This window comes from Heptranchias perlo, chromosome 7, assembly GCF_035084215.1.
Source record: "Heptranchias perlo isolate sHepPer1 chromosome 7, sHepPer1.hap1, whole genome shotgun sequence".
Classification (NCBI taxonomy): domain Eukaryota; kingdom Metazoa; phylum Chordata; class Chondrichthyes; order Hexanchiformes; family Hexanchidae; genus Heptranchias; species Heptranchias perlo.
The window spans coordinates 13790087-13808805 of NC_090331.1; the positions used below are offsets into that span (position 1 = coordinate 13790087).

The 18719-nt window shown below is 41.9% G+C and overlaps 1 protein-coding gene across 1 annotated transcript in view; it reads right to left on the minus strand.

Moving 5' to 3' along the window:
• The window catches only part of LOC137323529 (contactin-associated protein-like 5), a 930346-nt gene that overhangs the window by 106649 nt on the left and 804978 nt on the right, over positions 1-18719 (minus strand). The window contains exon 19 of the mRNA XM_067987099.1: positions 12209-12433. Within this exon, the coding sequence (XP_067843200.1) occupies positions 12209-12433 (225 nt within the window). The remainder of the gene's footprint in view (positions 1-12208; positions 12434-18719) is intronic.

Here is an 18719-nt window from a genome sequence, read left to right on the forward strand (position 1 = left end):
ACACAAAGGGGAGTGGAAATCTGGAACTCTCACCCCCAAAAAGGTGTTGAGGTTAGGTCAATTGAAAATTTCAAAACTGAGATTGATAGATTTTTATTAGGCAAGGGTTATAGAACCAAGGCGGGTAGGTGGAGTTAAGATACAGATCAGCCATGATCTAATTGAATGGTGGAACAGGCTTGAGGGGCTGAATGGCCTGTTCCTATGCTCCTGCTGCTTAAACGCTCTTTGGCACATCCGGACTTGATTATCCTAGTGACCCTCTGGCTGACCTCCCATTCTCCACCCTCCATAAATTTTAGCTCATCCAAAATTCTGGTGCCGATATCCCACTCACCCACTCAGCCCCTTGCTAGCTTACATTTCTTCCAGTCCCCCAATGCCTCCATGTTAATATTCTCATTCTTGTGTTTAAATCCCTTCATAGCCTTGCACTCTCTATCCCTGTAATCTCCTCTGCCCCTGAACTCTCCGTTCCTCTGACTATGGTCTCTTTTGCATTCAGCTGTGTAAGCCCACACTCTGGAATTCCTTTCCTAAACTCTCCACCACTCCCCTCCTTTTCCTTTAAGACCCTCCTTCAAACCCATCTCTTTGACCAAGCTTTTGATCACCCTTCCTAATATCTCCTTCTTTTGGCTTGACACCCATTTCCTTACATCTTTGTGAAACACCTTGGGACATTTTTTTGTACTTTAATGGTTCTGTATAAATAAAGTTCTTATTGTTGTTGCTGTCCAGGTAAGTCGGAGGTAAAGTCTCTTTGTCTTTAAGTCATATGGACCAAGAGGTCGCAGGTTTAAACCACAATCTGTGCTGATCTTAAGTTGGGGCAGCAGTGGGTGGAGGTGTTGCTACAGTTGGCTATGGTGCCCCTTAGGTTAGGAAAGGATTCCCATTCCTGTAAAGTGACTGCTGTTGGAAGGGTATATGTGTGGAGGCTGGCTAAGGAGAGGCTCAGACTTGAGTTTGAACTGCATGCCAACAGACTGTTAAGGTTCACACGTGCATAGCGTCTCATTGAACGATTTCCTAGTGAGTGACTTGGGCCTATGGAACCATACCTCAGCGAGAGAGGAGAAGACTTTTTGAAGTGGAAGCAGAGGAGGGAAACTGGAGAGGAAAACAAATTAAAGGGAATATTTGAAGACTGTGTGCAGGGGTTTGGATGATATATAAGGATTTATTCTCAGTGTGTTCACCCACATAACCAAAGTCACTGTAATTAATTGTACGTGAAGTGCTTTGAAACATAAGGTACTACATATAAACGCAAATCCTTCTTTATGTGATCCAAACCCTTCGATTAGATTAAAGCCAAGGAAATACTTAATACCATCCATTACTGTACAATTCCGCACACTCTTTCTCTCCCTAATTTTCTTTTCATATCTTTCTGTTCCTTCAGTCTCTACTTCTTTGTTCACACTAGCCAAAGGCAGTGAAAATTATCTTTGTATTCATTTCCTTTTTCTGTCGCTCTCTGGATCTTCTCTTTCCCTGTTACCTCTGGCTCTGTCTACCTCCATCTCCTGGTTCACTTCATTTAGGTCCACGTGTGTTCTTGCTGCTCCTTCAATTCCTGAACCAGTGCTGCTCTCAACCCTGAAACCAAATTACCTTACTTATAACTTACACTTTATACTCTGTTCCATGTTAGATGTTACCAATGATCAACAAAATCAACTTCAATATTTCATTTCCTTGACCTATACTGGGGTATACCGAAATATACTGAACTTGGACATGCATAATTGTACAAGAGAGACCAGTGATTTCTATTCAATATAGAAAGATAGGAACAGGAGTAGGCCAGTCAGCCCCTCGAGCCTATTCTGCCATTCAAGTAGATCATGGCTAATCTATACCTCAACTCCATTTACCCTTCTTTGTTCCATATCCCTTGATACCCTTACCTAACAAACATCTATCGATCTCAGTCTTGAAAATTTCAATTGACCCAACATCCATAGCCTTTTGGGGGAGCGAGTTCCAGATTTCCACTACCATTTGGATGAAAAGGTGCTTCCTGATTTCACTCCTAAATGAACTAGCTCTCATTTTAAGATTATGCCCCTTGTTCATGATTCTCCCATCAGAGGAATTAGTTTCTTTGCATCTACCCTATCGAATTCTTTTAACATTTTAAACACCTCAAACGGATCATCTCTCAATCTTCTTTACTCAAGAGAATACAAGCCAAGTTTATGCAACCTGTCCTTATAATTTAACCTTCTAAACCCTGATATCATTCTGGTGAATCTGCGCTGCACCCCTTCTGAGGTGCGGTGCTCAAAACTGAACGCAATACTCCAGATGGGGTCTGACCAAGGCTCTATGCAACTAAAACATAAATTCCTCCAATTTGTATTCCAGCCCCCTTGAGATAAAGGTTGACATTCCATTGGCCTTTTTGATTGATGTTTGTACCTTTCTACTAGCTTTAGATGATTTGTATACTTGGACTCCCAAATCTCTTTGCTTCTCTACAGTTCCGAGTTTCTCACCATTTGGAAACTATTCTGAATTATCTTTCTTATGTCCAAAGTGGATGATCTCACTTGCCCACATTGAACTTCATTTGCTATAGTTTTGCCCACTAACTAAATCTATGTCCTTTTGCAACTTTCTGCTCCCATCCGTACTACTTACTGCCCCTCCTAATTTAGGGTCATCTGCAAACTTGGATATACAACTTTCTATTCCTTCATTCCTTCATCATTAATAAATATGGTGAAAAGTTGAGGTCTCAGAACAGATCCCTGCGGAACATCACTTGTCATTTCCTGCCTATCTGTGTACATACCCTTTATCTCCACTCTCTGTATTCTAACTCCCAGCCAATTTCCAACACAAGTCAAAAGGCTACCTCCAATTCCTTGTGCTCTCATTTTTGCTCATTATCTTTTGTTTTGAACTTTATCGAATATTTTCTGGAAGCCCATGCAGATAACATCCATAGACACTCCTTTGTCTACCTGATTAGTGACCTCCTCAAAAAATTCAACTAGATTAGACAGACAGGACTAGCCTTTAACAAAGCCATACTGGTTCTCTCTGATCAGCTTATATTTGATCAAGTGCTCAGTCCTCTATCGTTAATGACAGATTCTAGTAGATTCCCGACAATTGGCATTAAACTGACAGGCCTGTAATTATATGGTTTCTCTCTCCCACTCTTCTTAAATAATGGAGTGACATTAGCAATTTTCTAGCCGAAAGGCACAATTCCCAAATCAAGAGAGCTTTGAAAGATTATAACTAACCCTTCTGCAATTTCCTCACCCACTTCTTTTAATACCCTGGGGAGAAACTACCAGGTCCTGGAGATTTATCTATCCTAAGTCCCATTATTTTCTCCATTGCCATTTTTTTTTACTAATATTGAATACAATAAGCTCCTCCCTTTGATCTATTTTTAGTGTCCTTTCTATCATTGGTAATTTATCCTCTTCCTCTATTATGAAAATGGATACAAAGTACTTGTTTAATAAATCTGCTATTACCTTGTTATCTATTACTTGCATTTATCTTTAATGGGCCATATCTCCCTTAGCCACTCGCTTACTCTTAATATATTTATAAAAACTTTTTCTATTAGCCTTTATATTACTTGCAAGTTTTTTTTCACGTTCTCTTTTTGTATCTCTTAATATTTTCTTTTGCGTCCCTCTGTTGTTTTCTTTGTTTCTCCCAGTCCACTGGGTTATAGGGGAAATAGGTATAGGAGAAAAAACTGACTAGATTAGGTGAAAAGTGAAGAGGGAGGTGAAAGAGGAGGGGAAGAAAAACAAACTAAGATGAGAGGAAGGGGAAATGAGAAAGGAAGGGAAGAGAGAGCAATAGAGAAAGAGAGATAAAGGAAGGGGGAGGGTTGGGGAAGGGAGATAGACAGAGACAGAACTGAGAGAGATGGAGGAAGAGTGAGAGATAAAGAGGAAGAGAGAGGGGGAATTTCCTGTGTGTAAACTCCAATTAAATAAATGTAACTTTAAATCTTACAAACCTTACTAAATAAAGCTTCTCAATTGCACTAAATGAAGCAACAATGCAATGTTGTTTTATTTACAGATGGTAAATTTTAGATACTGTTCAGGGATATATGACAACAAGAACTCATTATGAATAGGTCTCAGGTGAACTAAATCATTACTAGCTAGCTCGGGCCCTTAACTGATGATTCAGTTATTCAAAATGTTTTCCTCATAATTACTTTGAAATTGTGTATGCCCTCTTTAAAAGTAACCTACATACATAATTTACTCAGAGGGGCTTTTCACACTGCCTTTTAATTAACAATAAGCAACTGGGTTTCCTCATGCAAAAATAGCAAGCAAAGTGAACTTTTGCTTTGCATATCATTTAAATCAATGGTTGACATTATTGGAGTTTTGAAATCAGTTGTACTGCTGTCCTATCACTGACAGGGCTTGCATTTATATAGCACCTTTCATGACCTCAGGACATCGCAAAGTGCAGCCAATGAAGTACCTTTTGAAATGTAGGAAACACAGCAGCCAATTTGTGCACAAGGTCCCACAAACAGCAATGTGAGATAATGACCAAATAATTTGTTTTTTTTAAAGTGATGTTGGTTGAGGGATAAGTATTGGTCAGGGACACCAGAGAGAACTCCTCTGCTCTTCTTCAAATAGTGCCATGGGATCTTTTAGGTTCACCTGAGAGAGCACTCCCTCAGTACTGCACTGAAACATCAGCCTGGAACATGGGCTCAAGTCTCTGGAATGGGACTTGAACCCACGACCATCTGACTTCAGAGGTGAGCGTGCTACCAACTGAGCCACGGCTGACTAATGTAGTCTAGCATCTTAGGCCAGCATCTATTTGGGGAACAGTCCAAGAAAATCTTTAACATTTTGCTTGTTTTGTTGATTATATTATGCTGAAGGATTCTTTAACTCCCATCACCTCCAAAATAAAAAGTAAACTGGCCTCAAAGTTCCTGCCTAAAACAGGTATTAGGCCCCTTGAGTATGTTAATCTGGGTCCTAACGCCTGTTTTAGGCCCCCACTCGAAATTCGCCAAAAACTATGTGCCCTTTCAATTACTCCACCACTTTTGTCCTTTAGAGTACTAACTTCCTCCCTAATCACTCTTGCTGTTATGTTACTGAAAGAAAAAAGTTTCATTATATTGCTTACCATCTTTGCTCCATTCCTTTCTGATCCTTCCCTCTCTGCACATCCCCTTAATCCTGTTTTAGCATTTTCTTATACTTTCCCCAGATTTCACTCTCATTTTTGCCCAGAGGCTTTGTAGAAGAGGCCTTACATTCTTACTTCCCTTTTAGTTGCCATTGTGGGGACTTGTTGTTCAGATTATACGTATTATTTCTTGGGTGTGTACCTGTTTTGCACATTCACTGTTCCAGTTTAAAAGATTTCCATTTTTCTTCAACCAAGGCATTTGTCAGCAATCCATCCCAAATAATTTTGTTTAGTTTGTCTCTCATTTTGATGAAGTGTGCCTTCTGAGATAGAAACATAGAAACATAGAAAATAGGAGCAGGAGTAGGCCACTTGGCCCTTCGAGCCTGCTCCGCCATTCAATATGATCATGACTGATCCTCTATCTCAATACCATATTCCCGCTCTCTCCCCATACCCCTTGATGCCTTTTGTGTCTAGAAATCTATCCAGCTCCTTCTTAAATATATTCAGTGACTTGGCCTCCACAGCCTTCTGTGGTAGAGAATTCCACAGGTTCACCACCCTCTGAGTGAAGAAACTTCTCCTCATCTCAGTCCTAAATGTCCTACTCCGTATCCTGAGACTGTGACCTCTTGTTCTGGACCCCACAGCCAGGGGAAACATCCTCCCTGCATCCAGTCTGCCTAGCCCTGTCAGAATTTTATATGTTTCAATGAGATCCCCTCTCAGTCTTCTAGACTCGAGTGGATACAGGCCGAGTCGACCCAATCTCTCCTCAAATGACAGTCCTGCCATCGCAGAAATCAGTCTGGTGAACCGTCACTGCACTCCCTCTATGGCAAGTATATCCTTTCCTAGGTAAGGAGACCAAAACTGCACACAATACTCCAGGTGTGGTCTCACCAAGGCCCTGTATAACTGCAGTAAGACATCCTTGCTCATGTACTCAAATCCTCTTGCAATGAAGGCCAACATACCATTTGCCTTCCCAACTGCTTGCTGCACTTACATGTTTACTTTCAGTGACTGGAGTACAAGGACACCCAGGTCCCTTTGTACATCAACATTTCCCAATCTATCACTATTTAAATAATACTCTGCCTTTCTGTTTTTTCTTCCGAAGTGAATAACTTCACATTTATCCACTTAGCCTAGATCCTATGCTCTGCAATTCCCTCCCTAAACCTCTCTACCACTGTCTCCTCCTTTATGTCGACCCTTAAAACCTGCCTCTTTGACCAAGCTTTTGGTCACCTGTCCTAATATCTCTTTATGTGGCTCAGTGTCAAATTTTATCTGATAACGCTCCTGTGAAGCGCCTTGGGAAGTTTTACTACGTTAAAGGTGCTATATTAATGCAAGTTGCTGTTGTAAAAACCAGGTCGAGATGTGAATTTCCCCTTGTGAGGTCCAGAACATGTTTTAGGCCATTATCAGTGGATGGATATTTAAGATGCTCATATGACATTTCTCTGACTATTATTTTAACACAGGCATTAACCTGTTTTAGCACAGGCACTAACCTGTTTTATTTAAATGGGTTAATGTATTTGAGAAAGGAATATCAAATTAACTTATTGAGCATTTGTCCACTAATATCGCCAACAATAATTTCCAGCCTATGGTGTTGAGACAGAGTCTTTTACTGGTTTGATTCTGTGGCTGCACTTCCATTAGGGCATTTATAGTTTATCTTGGAGTGGTCAAAGTCATCCATGGTAACTTTATTATTTGTATCACTAGTCTTTTCTCACATATAAAATGTTGCCATCTTTCTTTAACTCTCCGGGAAGTTTCCCTATTCTGGGGACTGGTGGAGTAATCTTGATATTTCAGCAACCTGATCCTCTGCAGATTCATCAGGTCTCCGGGGATACTTTGGCAGAGTCAGATTTTTGTGCCATCTCTCCATTCTTTCTCTATATCTGATGAATTTGCTTCATTGGTCTGTGCTTTTTCCTTCCCTCTCCTCCATCCCCAATTTGGGTCAGACCTGTGTCGTTCTATTGGGAACAAAGGGCCATGGGCCACTAATGTTTCCTATGGTTCAGAAACACAGAATAAGAATCTTTAATGATTCAAAAGTCCTTTAATAACTTTCATAGGGGCTACAAATCCACTGGGGATCAATTCCCTGGATATTACTCTATCATTATTGGTATTGGGCAAGATGATCTGAGAGAGGCCCCATCACAATATAACTGTCTGGGGAAGGAAGCTGCATTAACCTTGAAGGGCTGTCCTTGGACAGATTATGTTTGCACCTCTCCAACTTGAGGTCACTCATAACCTTTTTGTATAGCAAGCCTGGAAGCAAAACAGTAATGTAACTGCTGCTTTGAAAAAGATTACAATATCAGGATCTAGCACAAAGGCTACATTGGAGCATCTTTCGTTTGTCCCTACAGGGATACAGGCTAGGTACAGGTGATGCTTTCCTCAAGGTGTTCAGCTCCAGAGCTATCTTTTGAAGTCAGCAAAGTGCTAATGCTTGAACCTGCTGTTCAACTTTCCTTAGACTTTTCCTTGAACCTTATCTATTAATGTGGAGTAACAAATTGAGGCTTTTTATTGATTTATATCCTATTACCAGAAGCAGTGTTTGTGGTTTTTCAGGAGAAACAAATGACATTCAGCATTGGTGTATCGGCCAGCTGTACCCTGTGCACTGCTAAAGGCAGAAGATAATAACATCGAATCTTAGACTGCTGGCAAGTCTAGAATATTGACGGTCTCCCTGGGCCAGGCAGTTTTTTATGTTTTGTGCTGATGCAAAGTGATATTAAAGCAAAGAAAGAACTTGCATTTACATACCACCTTCCATAACCTCAGGATGTCCCAAAGTGCTTTACAGCCAATGAAGTACTTTTGAAGTGTATTCACTCGTCTAATGTAGGAAACACAGCAGCCAATTTGCACACAGCAAGGGCCTACAAGCAGCAATTTGATAATAGCCAGGTCATGTGTTTTAGGTGTTGGTTGAGGGATAAATATTGGCCAGGACACTGGGGAGAACTCCCCTGCTCTTCTTTGAATAGTACAATGGGATCTTTTAGCCCATCTGAGAGGGCAGACAGGGCCTTGGTTTAACATCTCATCCAAAAGACAGCACCTCTGGCAGTGCAGCACTTCCTCAGTACTGCACTGGAGTGTCAGCCCAGATCTCTGTGCTCAAGTCTCTGAAGAGGGACCTGAACCCACATCTTTCTGACTCAGAGGCAAGAGCACGACCAACTGAGCCATTGGTGACACCTGAACGTTTACAGTTCAATATTAAAGCTAGTGAAATCTTTGAGGTAGCATTATTGTGCAATTAACCCTAAACTATAAGATAAACAATCAAAAGCAATTTTAATAGAAAATAAAATTCAAACACTAAATGTTGTCTCTTCCCTCCATTTTCTCTATCGTATTTTTTTTCTTTCTACTTTAATTTTGCCTTATTCCTTGTCTAATCAAACCTAATATATCATTTCTAAAAACTATGTCTTTCTAAAAACTTTTCTTCCTCCTTGCTTTAATTGGCTAATATCAGCACTAAAGGCACATTTTGTTAGCCAATCGATGCCTAAATAGCAACAATTAAAAAAAGTAATTCACTGTGTGAAGCACTTTGAGATAGCTTGATGATGCTCCATGGTATTGCTTTTAGAAAACCAATGATTGGCATGGTTGCAGCCTTGATGTGACCAGCCGGATCCCTGATATGTTTACAAGTATCAGAACACAAAGAAGCTACCACTGACAGATCAACAAACACACCAGTGACTGACTGAGCAATAACACTGTTTGGATGAGGATTGAAGTTGAATAATGAGAAAAGTGTCTGAAATTGAGAAAACATTTATTAAAAAAAGTAGAATCATACAGCACAGAAAGAGGCCATTCAGCCCATCGTGCCTGTGTCGGCTCGTTGAAAGACCTATCCAATTAGTCCCACTCCCCCGCTCTTTCCCTGTAGCCCTTCAATTTTTTCTGCTTCATGTATTTATCCAATTCCTTTCTGAAAGTTACTATTGAATCTGCTTCCACCACCCTTTCAGGCATGCATTCCAGATCATAACAACTCGCTGTGTAAATTTGTTCTTCCTCATGTTGCCTCTGGTTCTTTTGCCAAACATCTTAAATCTTGTGTACTTTTGTTACTGACCCTCCCACCAGTGGAAACAGTTTCTCCCTATTTACTCTATCAAAACCTCTCAGAACTTTGATCACCTCTATTAAATCTCCCCTTAACCTTCTCTGCTCTAAGGAGAACAATCCCAGCTTTCATGCAGACAAAGAGTTCTCATTGTGATGATTGTCTATGGTGATATAATTCGATAATTCAGCTGGGGAGGTGGGTGGGTTGGTTCTTACAATAAGGCAAGATCATAAGGTTTCTATCTGAAAACTGAAAAGGACACTATGCCGTCTGATTCTTAAGATATCTTACCTTATCCTTGGTACGTGGAACATGACTAAGTAACAATAAATAATATTCTAGTTCTTCACCAACAATGCTACTTCAGAGCACTGAATGCTTATTTTAAATATGCTTTAGCAGTGTGGGTGCACATTAATGCTTTTCAGTACAGTTATGGAGCGGAGAAAGTGCAAGTAAGAGAAAAAAAGATTTACTAATAAATTCTAAATGCGGATAATAAGAAGCATAGGCATTAGAAATATATAGTGATAGGGTTATATCCTGTTTATTAATTGTTGATTATCACTCAGTAAATCTGTAGTGATGATATAACACTTGCCAATCCTTCGGTGTCTGTACTTGGTACTGGTTACAAAATCAGGATGGAAAATAGAATAAAACTGTTCCTAAGAACTTTGTACTTCCATACACTTTCCCTTCATTGCAACAGTGACTACACTTCAAAAGTACTTCATTGGCTGTAAAGCACTTTGGAACGCCCTGAGGTCATGAAAGGCGCTATATAAATGCAAGTTCTTTCATATATATATATATATATATATATATAATATAATGGGAGTGATTACATGGTAGTAATCCCAGCAAGGTGATCAGATGACAGTTGTCAATGATTCTTGCTTTGGGCTTGTGGTCCACGATATTATATTGAGCGCTGTGATTATATTACTGCACACCTCAGAGGGTATCTCACAGAGGTCCATAAGATGCTGAATGAGAAGTAACCGAGAAAAATGATACTGCAGGGTAACAGGTCAAGAGGGAACAGACACAGCGTTGCGACGAGCAAGTATAGCTCAGTCACCAGGAAGTATTTCTTTACTCAGAGGGTGATCCAATAAAGGAAGCATTTTGCCAAGAAGGCTGGTTGAAACTGAGGTACCAGACTCATTCAAGAAACATCTCGGTGCTGTAATGGGAAGCCGGTAGGGTTGGGATTCTGGAAGGATGAAATCAAATGGACTGATGGGCCTCCTTCCTCCAAACCTCTTCGACAACCTTGTGTTTTTTTTATTTCAATTTTTATTTAACAATCAAAATAAAATTCAGAGAACGCCAAGCAGAATAAGAGAAAAAAAAGAGGATCAAAGGTATTAAGATGGGTATATGGAGTTAGGTCACAGATCAGCGATGATCTCATTGAATGGCAGAACAGGCTCGAGGGGCTAAATGGCCTACTCATGTTCCTATAATAAAACTTCAATACTCTACAGGGAGTGGCCTGGCCAGCTGACAGGCAGCAGCAAGGACACTGGCGGAGAGGCAGGGGTGGGACAGGAATGCTGTCATCCTGAGAGAGAACCGCGGGTTTCATGTTCCATGGAGCCACTGCCACTCGCTGCCTCCTGTTATGCACCACCTTCTCCTGCAAGAATGCAGGAAGCGTGTTGGTGAGTGTCCTGCAAGGTGTTTGGATGATGTGGCTGTCATGGTTGAATAGCTGCCAGTATGTGTGACCTGTGAGCTGTGGGCGTACGCCTTGCAACAGTGGTAATGTGTGAGAGTGAGATGAAGCATCTGATTAGAAGAGTTGAGTACTGATTGAGAGTTTGTTGGTAGGTGGGTGATGGGGGGGTATAGTGCTGAGCAACCTTTATTCAATGTTTTGAAGGAACCCAATAGTTTGTAAACATAAGGACGGGACCTGCATCTGTGTTTTACATGTGCAATTTCTGATCTCCGTTCAGACTCCTATCTTATATTTTGAAAATGTAAGAGTCTCACAAGATTTGAGCAGCTAAATTGTTGCTCATTAAAAATTCCAGAGTTCCAATCATCACCATGCTTCATTATATTGCAGCACAGATTCACTTCACCATTGATTTCCACCTCTTCCTGCAGCCACAGTGTACCTTCCCTTTAAGAGATGCAGGCTGCCTTTAAGTGATGCTAGCCACTCGCAATATCTGGACCCCCTGCTGGTGAGCAGCCACTCAACAACGCAGGCAGCACTGGCTGCACGCAGCATGCATGTAAATCACCAGGCAGCAAGAATGTTACATGCTGCCTGCATCTTAACGACCGAGCGTGGGTTAATTGTGCAGCGCGCCAGTTTTCGGGGGTTAACTAATTTAACCCCCAACGATTCTAAAATTAGCAAAAATTCATAGATCTATCTGCACCAAGAGCATATGAAGAAAGGTGTACTCTCAAGTAGGGCAAGCTGGGCCGAGATAGATTTGACTGCGCATTGACCAGAGCAGAACATTGTCTATGCATTGATTGTGAAAGGGCTAAAATATCTAGCCCACAGTCCAACAAATTTAGGTCAGATCTAACCTTTGAGTGTCATTACTGAGTTACCAACCATCGACACAGTCGTATTATATTCTAAACCCCAGGGAAGGCCATCTGTACAACTACTTCCAGGTCCTGCATTCAACAAAGCCTAGACTTCTGCTTCCCTTGAACATTACATAGTGACTGAGATCAGTTCTTCCCAATGATGACCAGGTTTGGGAAAAAAAATATTCTGGAAGTAATAGCTTACAGAATGGACCATTTCCTAGGTAGACATTGGTCATCCTATATTTTGTATGGTACAATTCTGATTGGAGCGTAACAGGAATGAATTTTGCATGTAAGAAACTTCAGCATTTGTTTAAAACTTACCATTTCGCAGTAATATCACGGCCAAATACTCCTGATGGTAGGTGTCCACATATAGGAGGATGCTGGGTGCTCTTGTGGTCCAGAAGCTGAATGCAGTGTTCTCCGTGGAAATTGTCTTGTCCATGTAGATGGCAGATAAATGGCCACTTAGATTCTTGACAATTCCATAAGATTCCTGGAAGTTGTAGATTAGAGAAGTCCCAACATCAAAGAAGGCAGAAACCTCTGTAAAGAAAGAGATTGTGTAGTGTAAATATAACCGCTCAGTAAAGAAGGAACTATAGGCCTTTCACGACCTCAGGATGTCCCAAAGCGCTTTACAGCCAATGATGTACTTTTAAAAAAAAATTGTAGTCTCTGTTGTAATATACATGGCAGCAAATTTGCACACAGCAAGATCCCACAAACAGCAATGACATAATGACCAGTTAAGCTGTTTCAGCGATGTCAGTTGAGGAATAAATATTGTTCCGGACACCGGGAGAACTTCCCTGCCCTTCTTCGAAATAGTGCCATGAGATCTGTTACGTCCACCCGAGAAGGCAGATGGGGCCTCGGTTTAACGTTTCATCCAAAAGATGGATTTCATTTAATTAGTTAATTTATCAGTAATTTAATTATGTACTCGGTCATCACAAAATCGATGCAGTACTTTTAGTCTTAACGAGGTAGATATTCCCGATGGAAACCAATAACATATTATTAGTTTTGACTCTTAAGTGTGCAAAGAATATAATTGGTGAGCATCATATATGCCAGTGGGTTCGATTTCCTTTTAAGTCCTCTAAGGGCTGGGTAGTTACGTTACTGGACTCGTAATCTTAAAGGCCTGGACTAATAATCCAGAGAAGGTTGATTCAAATCCCACCATGGAAGCTTGAGAATTTGAATTCAGTTTAAAGAACAAATCTGCCAATAAAAAGCTGGTATCAGTAAAAGTGACCATGAAGCTATCAGATTGTTGTAAAAACCCAAATGGTTCACTAATGTCCTTTAGGGAAGGAAGCCTCCTGTCCTTACCTAGTCTGGCCTATATGTGACTCCAGTCCCACATCAATGTAGTTGACTCTTAACTGCTCTCTGAAGTGGCCTTGCAAGATGCTCAGTTGTTCAAGAAGAAGGTCCCACCTCTTCTAAGGGCAATTAAGGATGGGCAATAAAAGTGGCAGCCTTGCCAGCAATGCCCACATCCCGAGAATGGATTAAAAAAAAATTAGCCAAAGATAGCGGGATGATATTTTTCCCTGTTCTGCTATTTGGAATTTATGTTAGCTCCCACATGTGCATTTCCACAGTTGCTCTGTTAGTTAAAGGGTAAAATATTATTGCTTGTGTAGCAGTGGACATTTGTTTTCCCTGATGATTCAGTGCAGGAAAGATTGAATCTCTCGTGGTGTATCCAATCCCCCGTTGGTGTCAGCCTTCTCTCAGTGGATAGCACTCTTGCATCTGAGTCAGAAGGTTGTGGGTTCAAGGCCCACTCTGGAGATTTGAGCACATAATCCGGGCTGACACTTCAGTGCAGTACTGAAGGAGTGCTGCACTGTTGGGGGTGCTGTCTTTCAGATGCCCTCTCAAGTGGATATCAAAAACCCCATGGCACTATTCGAAGAAGAGCAGGGGAGTTCTCCCAGTGTCAAATATTTATCTCTCATTGAACATTTCCCTACATTACAACAGTGACTACACTTAATTGGCTATAAGTGTTTTGGGATGTCCTGAGGTTGCGAAAGGTGCTACAACAATACAAGTTCTTTCTTTCTTTGAAGCTTGTAATAATGCAGTGGAGCAGCCTAGATTGCTTCTTGATGATGATATCATGATGACCAACATGTAGTAAAGGCTAAATTCACTAGCGCCCCAAACCAAGCGCATTGCCAGTGGCTACGAGGGGCCGATTGGCCTACTCCTGCTCCTATTTCTTATGTTCTTATGTTCTTATGTACGCCACGCCAGAACGGATAGGCCCAAGGATCCAAACTAAATTCACCCTCAGGCCTCATCATCATAATCAATCATAAAAATTTGTGGGGCCTAACAAATTTTGTCCAGCGCTAAGGCCCACAGTTAAGTCCGGAGTGGGCAGAGGGTGGCGGGGGGCACAGGGGGCTTGAGGTCCAGCCCGCAGTTATTTTGTGGAGCTGGTAAGTGCATTCCTGCTCCTTCTGCCTCCACAAAAAACAAAGTTTAACGAAGTTTTGGGGCTTTTTTTTTGAGCAGCCGTTTAAGGCTGCTGGTTAGGCAACTCGAGGCTCAGAAATACTAGTCAGAGCTTGTGATGCTAATTTAAGAGTCCGGGTCTTAAAAATGGCCCCGACCAATTTCGCAGTGGGCTCGAACGACCATGCTGATCGGACACCCCAGCATCCAATAGGGCGGGCGTGGAGCGCGCACTCATTATGCGCCGGAAGTGCGCTGCCCGCCATATTGGTGAAGGCACAAAAGGAGGCTTCCAGGGCCCAGGACTGACATAGGCGTTGGCCCCTTTGTATAAATGCAAATAGGCGGACTAATGCCTGAGCGCGTTCAGCAAAACATGGCCCGTAAAGGGACCGCTGGAGGCCGTCACCAAAAATGTAAGTTTGTTGAGGAGCACTTGCCTGAATGTGGACCCGAGATGTGCAGGAGTGCTCCTCCCGGGTACACTGCATTGCCAAAGTTCGTTGCTGGCCCCCTGCTCGGCCTCCCCCTCCCCCTAATCATCTTACTTTTCTCCAGATCGCCCCCCACCCTTTCCCAATCGATGCCATCCTCCCTATCTTGATCGCTTCCTCCCTTTCCAAATTGCTCCCCCCTTCTCTCCTAGGACCAACCCACGTGCCGCTATGGCGACGCAGTGCGCCGAAATTGAAATCCTCTTCGCTGGCAAGCTGCCTGCTCATGTAAATTATGTGCCCAATATTGGATGGGCCTCGGGCCTACCATCTCTGAGCCCAGTTCACACTGGCGGGGACCAATCTTTAGGCCTGTATTTGTAATGATTGAATGGAAAAATGTGTGTGTGTGTGTGTGTGTGTGTGTGTCTCTCTTGAAGACAGAAGTTCCCAATAATCAAAGATACATGAAGTCAGAATAAGCTTGTAGTGAAATCAGAAACAATTTTAACTGTAAATATTCCCACATGCCAATGTGATGGACAGGCATTTGTTGCCAATGCTGACACCAGCTGTCAGCCTAATAACAGAATTGAAACATCCCATTAATGTTGTTGCTCAAAAAAAAAAATCAAGCCCCCTGGCATGATTTCAAAACAATAATCTAACCTCAGGATTCAGAGGCAAGTTGTAATGTCCTCATGCTTTGCACTTTACTGCCCTGGAATCACTCCCTGGCATCTGTCATTCTTCATTCACACCGCATGTGCGGATTGGAAAGCTATGTTTAACTCTGCTGTCGGGAATGCTTTCCGAGATTCGCCAATTCAAGATCCTATAGGCACCTCAGGCATCTAATACAGTCAGAAATTTGACAGTCCTTTCCTTGGTTTCTCACTATCTAAATGTTCACAATGGTGACTGAGGAAGATAGACACACATACATAACATCAAATTATATAGAATTTACAGCACAGAAACAGGCCGTTCGGCCCAATGGGTCTATGCCGGTGTTTATGCTCCACACCAGCATCCTCCCACCCTACTTCATCTAACCCTATCACTATATCCTTCTATTCCTTTCTCCCTCATGTGTTTATCCAGCTTCCCCTTAAATGCATCTATGCTAGTCGCCTCAACTACTCCTTGTGGTAGCAAGTTCCGCATTCTCACCATTCTCTGGATAAAGAAGTTTCTCCTGAATTCCTTATTGGGTTTATTAGTGATGATCTTATATTTATGACCCCTAAATTTGGAATTCCCCACAAGTGGAAACATTTTCTCCACAATAAACAACTCGCACAATTTCTTGCATAACCAAAAAAAAAGATGGCTTCTGTTAATTAATGTTTTACTTATTTCCAGTCCTATCCATGCTTTCTGATTGCTATCATTGCCCTTTTTTTTGGTGTGCTGCCTCTTCTTCCCGATTCTTTGGAGTAGTTTTCACTTCACTGCCTAGTCTGTAATCTGGCTGAACGGTTCACCCGCTAGTTGTGGAACCTGCCCTATATTATCCCATTGGGATGCAAATAAGGCGGGTACTACAATGGGCGAGTGATCCACTCTGCCAGATTATTGCCCGAGCATTGAAATGAAAATGACCATCTCTGTTTCTTGTTTTCCTGCTGGCTCTTATTCTATGCAAAACCCTCGCCCTCATAGAATTATAAAACGTTACAGCGCAGACACAGGCCGTTTGGTTGGTGTTTTTCTCCTCACAAGCCACCTAGTCTAACCCCGCCCTCCTGCTTTCTCCCCTTTGTTCTTCCACTTGCTTTCTTTCCTCTTGGTGCCCATGCCTGACATTATTCATTCGACAGTTGGTGTTTGCTGCATGTCAGCACTCCGCTCCAGTGATATCTCTCACCCCCTTGCCAACTCTTCCTTCTGCCTGCACTCACTCTCTTCAATTCTCTCCCTAAACCTCTCCGTCTCTCCACTTCTCTCTCCTCCTTTAACACCCCACCTCTTTGACCAAGCTGTTAGTCACCTGTCCTGGTGTCTCCTCCTTTGGCTCGGTGTCAATATTTGCCTGATTTACACTCCTGTGATGCACCTTGGGATGTTTTAAAGGCGCTATATAAATGCAAGTTGTTGCTGTTAGTCGCCCACCGGCGAAAGAGTCCTCTCACGATCCAGTGATTCCTGGAAACTGCTCATATGTGGATGTCAGGTGAGAACAGGATAATCTCAGTAATGGTGCCCTCTACCCATCCCCCCCCTCCCCTGGCCCCCATGGTTAAATAATCTGTACATCTCCCAACCCAAATTTCCCAAAGTCTACACATGTTCATTTTAATAGATGAGGAATAGGAAGTTTATATTGTTTAGATTCTATGTTATCCTGATTTAGTTCACCCCAAGGGGTTTCTGCATTCTTACGGCCTGCTTCACCTGGAAGTGAAGTAAGTGAACCATTCACTAGAGCACTGAGGTGAAACACTTGCACAGTGATCTGAAAGAAGGACAACAAAAAGGAAAGTAATGACAGTGAATTATAGATGAGCAATTAGGCTGTTCCTTCAATCTTAGGAACACAGAAACAGGAGTAGGCCATTCAGACCCTCAAGCCTGTTCCTCAATCGATCGTGGATGATCTGTACCTCAACTCCATTCACCCGCCTTTGAACCATGCCCCTTGATATCCTTACTTAATAAAAATCTGTTGATCTCAGCATCCAGTCTTTTGGGGGAGTTCCAGATTTCCATCACCCTTTGTGTGAAAAGGCGCTTCCTGATTTCACTCCAGAAAAGCCAAGCTCTAATTTTAAGGCTGTGCTCCCTTGTTCTTGATCTCCCCTATCTGAAGAAATAGCTTCTCTGCATCTATTGAATCCATTTATTATTTGAAACATCCTCAAAATTAGAAGATCAGAGTCCTAAGCAACTTTCTCAGAACTGATTCAGAGCCTGGGATCTGTAAGACCTCACTGGGAGTTTATGATTAATGATGCCATTAGCTACCTTAAGGCACGAGGTTCTACTTTGAGCAACCATACGTTATATAGTAAATGGAAGTTGAGAATTTTCATTTTTTTATATTTTAATGTATTAGCTCAACATTTGATTATAAATATTAGGAAAAGTTGCCATCTTAGGAACATAGGAACAGGAGTAGGCCATTCAGCCCCTCGTGCCTGCTCTGCCATTTGATAAGATCATGGCTGATCTGTGATCTAACTCCATATACCTGCCTTTGGCCCATATCCCTTAATACCTTTGGTTGCCAAAAAGCTATCTATCTCAGATTTAAATTTAGCAATTGAGCTAGTATCAATTGCCGTTTGCGGAAGAGAGTTCCAAACTTCTACCACCCTTTGTGTGTAGAAATGTTTTCTAATCTCGCTCCTGAAAGGTCTGGCTCTAATTTTTAGACTGTGCCCTCTACTCTTAGAATCCCCGCAGAAATAGTTTATCTCTATCCACCCTATCCATTCCCCTTAATATCTTATAAACTTCGATCAGATCACCCCTTAACCTTCGAAAATCTCCAGAATACAACCCCAATTTGTGTAATCTCTCCTCGTAACTTAACCCTTGAAGTCCGGGTATCATTCTAGTAAACCTACGCTGCACTCCCTCCAAGGCCAATATGTCCTTCCGAAGGTGCGGTGCCCAGAACTGCTCACAGCACTCCAGGTGCGGTCTAACCAGGGTTTTGTTAAATAGTTACAATTCTTTGCTGATATTATTAGATCTGTGCATTCAGAAGTGATCAGTTTGCTATCACAAATGTGCTACAAGAACTTGCTGCAGTTTCCACCACTTAAAAGGTCCATGTTTAAAATGGGCAGTCGCTTATATCGGCCAAAAAGCGCTTACCATTATCCATTTGCAGTAAAGTCAAGTTCAAAAGTTGCCGATTATAGGTTCTTAAGTGCTCTGTGTATTTCGGGCAGAAACAGCTGAGCTTA